Genomic DNA, 11181 nt, shown 5'->3' with positions numbered 1-11181 from the left:
CTTTCTTGGGCTGATCATATGTGGCCTAAACAATAATGTTACACGTTTGATAAGCAGGAATCTAGGTCTATGATACTTGTAAAGGAAACTTAAGTAAATGTACCTTCGGCAAACTAGTTTACCAACATGGTCGAAAATAAAAATATACACTATCTATATAATTTAAGTGTATATATTCTGTATATTATATCTGAAACAAACACTATTTATACATTTTGTGTATATATTATATATAAACTAAATAGTCGAATGATATTTGACTCTAAGTTTTCATACTTGTAAATGATTAATGAGCACTCAAACAATTTCTTTGAAAACTCATAATCATTCTAAATTCCAAAGCAAACAAAAAAGGAAAGGGCATATAATAACATGAAGAAGCAATAATTGAGGGAGCATTGTAGTAATAGATTAATTAACACCAAAGACAATATTAAAGCCAATTGTCAAGGAGAAGGCACGTGCATTGTTAAGCAACCACGTGATGACTTTACACGTGCAACCATGTTAGCACTGTAACCGCACGTGTGAGAAGCATCAAAGAAAAAAGAGACACTTATTAGTTAAAGAGTTCGTGAGAAACCTAAGGCAATAAGATGAAGACCACAAACAATGGTTTTTTTTAATCAAATATCCTACATTTAAGCAAAGTTTACATTTGTATATATTAAAATAAAAGATATAAGTATATAATATGCGATAAAAGAAGGTTCCTTCGAGATTCTTTAAACTTGTTTTGTTTGTTTATAATTTTATTAGTTTGTTAGTATCAAAAAATTATTTGCGGTTGAAGGTATTAAAAATGAACGAGATATTCCTAAAATTATATGTAAGAAAGTTGTTTTTAAAGACCTAAAATATTTTTGAATTTAAGTAGAAAGAAAGTATTTATTGGAGAGGCATTTATAGGTGGTTAGCAGGAGCGAAACTAGCCTTTTTGCTATGGGTTCGGTCAAACACTAATAATTTTGTCTCAAATCTTGTAATTGTAAAGGATAATCGGTTCATAAGGCATTCCTTATTGAGAAGGTTTATACAAAAATCACACTCAAAAGAGTGTGAAAAAGTTATAAAATATATATATATATATATTATTAAGTATTATAAATAGTCAGTAACTTGAAATGACTGAAATTTATGAATATTAAATTTTAATTCAACTTTTAATAATTAATATTATTATTAATATTTTGAACTTTAATTTTTCGATTGGTGTAATATTGATATGACTTGAATTTAAACAAATATGTTTTTGTTAATAAAACTTAGTATATGGTATAAATCTATATTTGATTATTTGTTGAGTCGACAATAATTCATATTGTTTAAATTATAAAAGAGCAATTGTGGCTTGGCCTTTTGAATGAAGAATTGAACATGTAGCCTATTTAGTTTAAAAGTCAGTCACATGATAACTGACAATATCCCTATCCTTTGTCACGTGCGTAGTCGGACCCCACGAACCCACTCAATGCCCCCACACATCTTAACTTATACTTCTTTTTCTTTTTAGTTCGTTTCTTAAAAAAAAGAATATATATATAAATACTATATTTAATTAAATTAATGTTAAAACGTTGTAAATTCCTTTCATGTATATTAAAATTTATTTCAAACAAAACTATATCATATAAAATAAAATTAAAAAATACAATAAATTTAATGAATAACAATATTAAAGTTTGAAGTTTATAAATTACTCTCTCTATCGCGTTCCATATTAATTGATTCTTTTTTTTTATACGCATATTAACTAATTATAAATAAATTTTTTTTTATTTATTCACTCCTTAAATATTATTTTTATTGAGAATTTTACAAATAAATAACAATATTTTAAAATTGTAATTGGAAAATAATATATAAAAAATCTATTAGTTAGATAGATAATTAATATAAGAAATTATATTTAATAAGATAACTAACTAATATAAAATAAAAAGAATTGAAATTATAAAATTTATATTAAATGCCACTGAATTGAATTGAACCCGTAACATTACAGTAGAAGAAGAGGATACTATTGTTGAAGAAAATAAAAGACAAGAAAAAGTAAAAGAGGAAAGCTGGTAGAAAAGTTGGGCGAATGATTGGTTGTTAATGTAAACTAACTTTATCTGTTTTTAACTGCGTTTTCATCTTGGGATTTGTAATACTATCCCGCCCTATAAATTAATTCATATTATAAATCTCCATCACTCATTCAAAAGAAGAAAAAGCAAAAGATTATGCTACGAGTCACTGATACATCTTTTGAGAATTTCATATTTTTAACTCGTATCATCTTTTAAAATTTAACGTTTATGGGTTTTTTAAATCATTACTGTAATCATAAGTTGTTTATATTTATAATTATTAAATCGCGATATAAAGTGAAATTGGAAGTGTTTATCCTAAATGCAAATGGAACTTCCTATAGAGAAACGTGGATAATCATGATGACTGAGCAATTTGAACCAGTTTGAGCTGTAATGTTCGTGCTTAAACGTGGGTTAAGGAATATATTAACATGAGAGTTAACAAGGTAAAACAAAGTACTAATAATGGAGTTAAAAAAATAGAACTACCCAGGAAACAGCTAAAAACTTTTTTTTATATTATTAGAAATATTTTTATTTAAAAAAAAAAACAGGGGACAAAGCGCAATTCCCGATGGATTAATGCAAAGTTAATTAATACTAGTAATAATAATAAAAATAATACATAGAAAAAGAAAAAAAAACAGAGGAATCCGGCTGTAAACTTGGACTCTAATGGTAGCTTCACGGCGACAAAACCTGCTAGATCAATTCTTAAGGGTAAAGGGGTTGTATTATTGATGTTAATCCACTTCACTAATTTTTGTTAATTAATTAATTACAGTAAGTACTAATTAGCTTTACTTGTAAAAAAAAAAAAAAAAGGAAGAAGATAAATACATATAGATTCTTTCATTTAAATTATTCGAACAGCACATGACAGCCGTGACATCCAATTTAAATTAGCACCTTTAGTATTCAATTTTTGACCTTTAAAAACAAATTTTCAAACTCTAAAAAGTCTAAAGTAATCCTTTACTTACCACAAAGATAAAGTAAAATTTAAAATCATTATTAGTGATATTATAAACTTACATATTTGTTTTATACACTGTAATTAAAAAAAAAAAAAGTAGAGGTAGTACTTGAAATACAAGCAAGCATGTTAAAGGGGGGAACAGATTTAGTAAGTGATTGTAATTTTTATCAGTACATAATTTTAAAATAGTGCTATAAAAAAGGGAGTTGTAATAAAATAAAATTAGTGGTATGTAATTACGAGAAAGACCTTCATTACACTTATGAAAAGGCCTCTGACCCGGACCCCTTACTTTCAGCTCTTGAGCACTTGTCTGTCCTCTTCACACTCAATTCCTTCATTCTCTCTTCCTTTTTATCAGCTTCCGATTCTCCATATAAAGAATTAGTCTCAAACCTACCGTTACTTTGCGTTTTACACTCCACCATTCTTCTCTTACACTACACACCAACAACTTCTTCTTCTAAACAATGGAAGCGTCGGATTTATTCGTCAGCGGTTTTTTCTCGCATGCCGGAGACGAACAAATTCCGAATAACATCAACAATAACTGTAACAATTTTTCTGTGGATGATCTTTTGGTTATCCCAAAGGACGATGAAGTTATGGCAGACGCATTTTTCAACAGTATTACAGGAAATTCTGCTGATTCTTCCAACGTTACCGTCGTTGACAGCTGTAATTCCTCTGTTTCTGGTGGAGATGGACAATTTAACGGAAACCTGAGCGGCCGCAGCTTCACCGATGCTCCCTTCCCTAACAGCGAACTCTGTGTTCCGGTAATTACTATGCGTTTTACATGAAAAAATTGTTCTGTTTCATTTTTTCAACAATACCACGTGTAAAATGCGAACCATACGTTTTACAATTGTATCAAAAGTTAAAGAGTGCAAATTCTATATATTTGGTTGAAATTCTGAAAATCAAGTGAATTTCTGTTTGCAACAGTTTGATGACTTGGCTGAGCTTGAATGGCTCTCAAATTTTGTGGAGGAATCGTTCTCAAGTGACGACGTTCAAAACTTGCAATTCATCCCTGTAGCAAACATTAATTCCTCCTCCACCGTCACCACCGACAGTTCCTCTTCCGCAACCACATTTTCCACCGGACCTAACTCGCCACCTGCCTTCCCCGCCGACACCTCTGTTCCTGGCAAAGCTCGCAGCAAGCGCTCACGCGCCGCTCCCTGTGACTGGTCGTCACGCCTTCAGCTGCTCTTATCCCCTGCCACATCATCATCAGAGAGCAACAACATCTCGCCTCCATCTGTTAACAACACTACTTTCGCCACGGCCAAAGCCACCAAAGCGCCGTCGAAGAAACGAGAGAGCGTAGAAACGCCGGGACGGAAATGCCTGCACTGTGCTTCAGACAAAACACCACAGTGGCGCACAGGGCCATTAGGTCCAAAAACTCTGTGCAATGCATGTGGAGTTAGGTACAAGTCTGGTAGGCTTGTACCGGAGTATCGACCGGCGTCTAGCCCGACTTTTATCTCAGCGAGGCACTCGAATTCTCATCGGAAAGTTCTGGAACTCCGGAGGCAAAAGGATCTCCAGAGACACCAAGCACATCACCACCAGCATCAATTGCTTAGTCAACCCACTATTTTCGGTGTATCAAACGGCGGTGATGAATTTCTGCTTCATCATCACCAAAATTGTGGTCCAAATTTCAGGCACCTCATCTAGTATCAGTCACCTAGTGTAGGGGATAACTACTTTGCACTTTTCTCGTTTTAAAAAAAAAGTTTGAATTAACAATCCCATTTTCCTAATTCCATCTAGTTTTAGAAAGTTGAAAATATCACGATATGAAGAGATAGGAGCTAAAAATAAAATGTTCCTAGCAATCCTAGCAAAAAAGAAAAAAAAATTAAGATTAAATGCGAAATAGAATTAGAATTTTGTAACGTTTCTCTTAATTTTGGTATTAATTAATTTATAGATTCATTTTGAGACTTGTTAAGTTATATATTTTTACGTAATTATATCTTAGTTTTGTTTGTATTTTTAATCATTTCAAGACTATTTATGCGTTTAACTTCCATAGACGACAGTACAACATAAAAATACTACAAATATGATTTAAATCTTATGCATGATTCGACTTATCATCGTTAAACATCTATATCATGCTATCAAACATAAGTTATGATATAGTGATAGAATTATTCAACCATTAGTTAGAGATATCGAATTTGAGCTCTACATACAGAAAAATTTTTACTGGGAAAGCCACGGCCCCAAATAGGATCTACAATGTGCAAAATAAATTTTATCGGGATTCTAATATGGTCTCCGAACACCAAATGAGAAATGTTAAAAAAAAAACCTTTTTACCATGCTATTAAGGGATCGTTTGGTTGGTGACCTAGAGTCTATATTAAAAGTGCAAATTAGTTCCTTAATAAACAGCAAAAACATTGTCGGTAGTGACGGAAAGAAATTTTTCATTACGTCAAATAAGTAAGAAAATACACAATTAAGCTAAATTAAAATCTATCTATTATATATATATATATATATATATATATATATATATATAATATTTCATTTAATTAAAAGGTATCTATTATGTATAAAGTATATAACATATACAACTCAGAATGGTATAAACTTCAATCCTATTGATTAGACTAGATAGCTAAAGGGTGAATAAGTTTCCCTACATATTGGTAAATTCTAGTATCAAGGTTGAAGGAATTAGATTTTATTCGTTTGTTGACAAATGAAGTAAAGAGTAATATTATGTGTTAGTAATAAGGTGGAAAGTGGGTGTGGGGTAATGATCAATGGAAGCAAATTGTATTGTGCATACATAAATATTGTGCCTTTGTCAATGACATGGGCCATTGTGCCATAACTTGAAAAAACTTGAAAGGTGAGAAATTTGCACATGGAGGGCTCACGGGCTCAACTAATTAATTTCCTGTCTCAACTTCTATTACTATTTTCAAAAGCTACCTTTTTTTTTTTTTTTTGGAAAATAGTAAAAACAAAAATAGAGGTTGGTATTGTATCTTTTCATTGGGTATCTACATGGATAGCTTGCTAGAAAAATGAGTATAATTGGTGTACCAAGAGGTCCCAATTTAAAGAAATAGTACTAGAAAGTAAAAAGGTTGATAGTCTAATCTCAATATTCCATTTTTATTAAAAAGAATGGCTTTGGATGGAGTAAATTTGGTTTTAAAAGTTAATCTATGAAATGAAAATTGTTCACAGCTGTATAAACAGAGAGTTATTGTCGAACTCCAACACTCTCATGTCCATGAAAAATCATAATCATGGGATTATAAAAAAGAGAAAGAATCAATACAAACAATAAAATTGTCACTTTACACAAGTCTGCTATCAATAGCAAGTGTTGAATTGAGACATAAAATCAGCATAAGTCATCCGACAAGCTAAATGAGTTTTCGATAACTAAGTTTTTAACAAAGAAGAGGGGGACCCTTCTTATATCTGCTCTTACAGGAGCCTATCCGAGAAAAGTCTATATTCAGTACTTCCCTAAATCAAAATAAATAATAAATTGTGACGAGCCTAGCTCCAATTCAATGATAATTCAATAAACGATCATGAGCCCAACTTATCTAAAGATACTAGATAGCTAACTAACGCACGGAGAAAAAGATGATTATTCAAAATCATATAATTAAGAAGATCATCGAATCTATAGAGTCAATTTGATAAAAAGTAAATTAAAAAAAGAAAACACTATTGTTTTGTTTAATTTTATATAGACAAGCACAACTATGTCTATATATTATTGACCCATAGTTTGTCTAACACTATTAAATGAATTGAATAAACAAAATATAACATAGATTTCAGTGACCATATTATATATATATATATATATATATTGGTCTATGAAATTAAGTATGGGGAGAAAAAAAAAATAAAGATGAAGAAGAATATCGTGCAGTGTACGAAGTATAGCTGCATGGAATTGCGTTGAGAATCAATGTAGAAAAAGAACGAGGAACAATTTGGTTATAACCAGTAGCAAAATTTTATAGGAATAATAAATTGATTACTATTATATAATAATTAAAGCTATAGTACTACGTTAATTATGTAATTGGGATAACCTAGGTCAAAGGACGAACTATATTTGATTAAAATAATTAATACATTAATGTTTGCCCCCTATATAATTGTCTACCCTATCCTAGACATTTTGCACTTGTGAAGGGGGGCCACTACGTTATCTTTACCCAATCTTCTATTATTTGCTCCAAGGTTACTCTTACTCTAATTATTTTAATTGATATAATCGAAATTTTCATTTATATATATATAAGTTTAATTTTATATATATATGTGCAATACAAAAATTTGATTAGGATCTGATTATAACTCTCTGAACAATTTATGTAGCATCGTAAGATTGAGATATTAAAGTTTTTTTCAAAAAAAAAAAAATAGAAATGTATAATTTAAGACAAATCTTACCCATATAGAATATGCAACTATAGATTATCTAATTAAGGACAAATAAGAATCTTGAAGTTGAGTTGATGTTTTTTAAAAAATAAATATGCTAACATTCTTGTTAGAATTTTTTATTTTTAAAAAGATAATATATCCATAAAATGAAATAGAGAGGTATTATACATGATACGTACCCTCCAAAAAGCGAAGTCGAAGGCATGTCAAGCTTACAATATATTATGCACCTTTTCAATATATTACGCTAATATTCCAAAATAAAAAAAATTAAACTTTGTGTCGAGTAAACTAAAATATGTAAAATAAAACAGCAGGTAAGAAAACTTTAAAAGGGATTAAATGTACGTATGGTGCAAAAATTTAGGAGATGCATGCATCATGCAATTCTTTTATTTGACTCCCTAAATAAAAAATGTGATGTTTTAAAAGATATAATTATATTGGTTATTTTGTATTTATGTGTATCTTGACTAATTGTATAAGTATTTTTCCGGTGATTATTGATTTGTAAGGTAATTGAATCAGGTATAGCAAATGAACGAAGACATCTAAATATAGTAAATTATTAATAGAGATATAATTCTCGTATATATCTTTATCTATAATTTCATTTATTATATATTGATACGGTGATTGCTTCCTCTCAAATATAATGTATATATATACTAGCTACTAGATTGTGATCAAGAAACAAGTAAAAAATGAAATGAAAGAGACAAGTATGGGATCCAACTGTTCCTGCATGGGTCTCTAACTAATATGAACCCACACAAATAAATAGTACTTGAAGGTACAATGTATGTACACACACAAACGTCCACAAAAAATACTGCATACTTAGGTATACGCTCATCAAAGGGTGACTCATCGTTTATATACATTGGATCCTCTCCTTTCAAATATGAATAAACTAAACTTTTATATATTAATAATTTAAACAAATTACTTATAATAACACGTTTAAATACATATAAAGAAATATTTATATGACATATTAAAATACACGTAAAGAATTCTTATATTTCTACGAGATAGAATTATATTTTTTTGGGGGGTGGGGGGTAGACATGCATGTGGAGGAGGAAAGAAGAAGCACATGGAAATAAGTGAAATGTACTGTGTGGATAATATATCCAAAGGTGTTCATGTCGTCTCTAGGGATCTTTCCATGTTATTTGGTAATACGTTTCAATTATTCTTGTCTCCCTATACCTCTTTTGTGACATTGACTCTTTACGATATTTACATATCACAAATTTTATTAATTAAATTTATTTCTTCCATATATTTTCGTAAGTTAGTTTTCATATCGAGACTTCAAGTATTTGACTTATATATGACAATATACAATTATTTCTTAATAATATTAATTAACCTAAAATTCAGGATTTTAGTTTTATGTGTTTTAAATCATCAGCATATGGTAATATCGATGAGTAACTCTTATAAAAAGTAATTTTATAATCTTGAGAATAAAATAAATTATTTACTGCAAGTAAATCGATATGAAAATACAATTAATTAATTTTTTTTTTAAAAAAAAGAGGGCAAGCATTAGTCAAATCAAAATCATGAATTTGGTGGAAACTTAATAGCTACACATCATTGAGAAGGTGAATTAGTGGTAAACTATAAGCTGTGTTCATGCCAAATAATTAAAAGTTAATATATATAATTGCCATTGCTAAATTACTTTCTTCATTGCAAAAGTTTGGTGAGAAATCTTCTTTCATGTAATGAGTGATATGTTGATATTGCTCCAACCAGTCTAACCAATTAAAATAAAGAGCAGTGAATAAACCATAATGATCAAATTAAACATGTCCATATGAAGGATTCATCTAAGGAAAAAAAACAACAACCAAAAATAACACACAAAATAAATAATGCGAAGTGGTTTCAGTATTCTAATTCTCATTTATTTTTGGCAGGATATTTTTAGTACGATATTTTCATTTTCTACTTGATTTTGATATGCTATTTCATTTGAGTCGAACTTTATTAAATATTATCTATCTATCTGTATAATATAAAATAAATTTTAATTGTAGATTATACGAAATATATTACGATATATTGTTATGGTAAGGGTTATTTATACATGGAGAAGAAGATAGGACCAAATAATCAAAAAAGATGGGAGTCACATGACCTGTTTAATTACACATTATTATAATTCATAACATCAAGTCCTTAATTATGTTTACAAAATCAAACAGAATCATTTACTCTTATATTATTCTAACAAAAAATCTTAATTAATTTGACCAGACACGCGCTGAAGGAACTTATAATTGAATATAGTTTTGATTAACCATATACTTTTCGTGTATGAAAATACTAAAGTTTAAGTGAATCGATTGAATTTATATTAATTGTATATATCTATCTTGGATATATCGAAAACCCTCCAAATTAAATGAGAACAAATTAAAATTGAAAAGGCCGTGCACCCAGTGGCGTACCCACATATTGGTAAGGGTGTTCAATTCATCGAAAAAAATATATCATATATATAAATAAAATGATATACGAAATGATTAAATAACATATTTTGAACATTTAATATAATAAATTGTTATTTTTGAACACGTTTTATTAAATTCCTGACTCCGTCACTACCTGCGCCCTTAACCTTAGCAGAAATAATCATGTTGTAGTTGATTATTTGCGCACCATAATAGCCATATTAAATTAACTAAAAAATGACATAGATATATAGGTACAATTATTTCATTTGTATATATTTAAAGCCTTTAGTAAGAAGCAATTCATTTGAGCTAAATGGTTATAAAAAGCTTTCACAATACTTATCGATATTGAGTGTTTATATATTATGATTAGTTAAATAAAATTACGTTATAAATGTGAAAGACGGATGTACATTGAGCCAGGGGCGGCTCTATGCTTTGGCCTTTGACTTAGTCCCAAATTTTGAGGGCCCCTGAGATTAAATTATATGTTAAAATTTTAGAAAAAATAATTATTTATGATAAAAAGATATAATATTTTATAAATTAAATTATTTTATTCACTTTAATAACTTTTGTACTTTATCGAAAATAAGAATTAATAGTGAAAAGTATTAGAAAAGGTGAATTGTAAATTCTTTCTTTTTTCTTTTTAAATTTTAGTTTCAAGCATTTCTATAGTAAAATCATATTAAAATGAGGTATACCAAGTCATTAACTTCTTGTGTCAAATTCATGGTTCTTACTCTTATCATTATTTTATATTTATCAATTTATTACTTACACCACTATGTTAACAATTCATATAATAATTGCATCATTTAAAGGATGTTTTTCAATGTTGAGTTGATAAAATCTTACCTAAAACTAGTAACTGAAAAAACATTATTAAGTACTAATAATTTCCATCTAAATAGTATAAAAATAAATAAATTTGAATAAATACGTTTATAAAGTATATTATATATTAGGCCACGAATTAAAATTTTGCTTTAGACTCCTAATTATATTGAGACGCCCCTGCATTGAGGAAGAGTAAATTCTTTTTTTTTTTGTTTTGGCCATAATTTTTTTTAATTATTTAGATTTTTGTTTTTGGAAATAAAAGTAGCTAATAATATTGTCACTTTGGCCATAACTATGTATGGACTGCTTTTCTTATCATCATTTAAAGGCAATTTCATCTGGTGAT

At 29.0% G+C, this 11181-nt stretch overlaps 1 protein-coding gene across 1 annotated transcript; it reads left to right on the top strand.

Annotated features, from left to right (window-relative positions):
* The first annotated feature begins 3005 nt into the window (after window positions 1-3005).
* Window positions 3006-5026, top strand: LOC101258142 (GATA transcription factor 12). Its single transcript, XM_004235604.5, has 2 exons — window positions 3006-3836; window positions 4006-5026. The coding sequence occupies exons 1-2, from the start codon at window positions 3528-3530 to the stop codon at window positions 4747-4749; spliced, it is 1053 nt and encodes a 350-aa protein (XP_004235652.1). The 5' UTR covers window positions 3006-3527; the 3' UTR covers window positions 4750-5026.
* Window positions 5027-11181: the final 6155 nt, after the last annotated feature.

This window comes from Solanum lycopersicum, chromosome 3 (assembly GCF_036512215.1).
Source record: "Solanum lycopersicum chromosome 3, SLM_r2.1".
Taxonomy (NCBI): domain Eukaryota; kingdom Viridiplantae; phylum Streptophyta; class Magnoliopsida; order Solanales; family Solanaceae; genus Solanum; species Solanum lycopersicum.
Note: the sequence above shows the minus strand (reverse complement) of the source record. Positions and strands in the feature narration are given on the sequence as shown.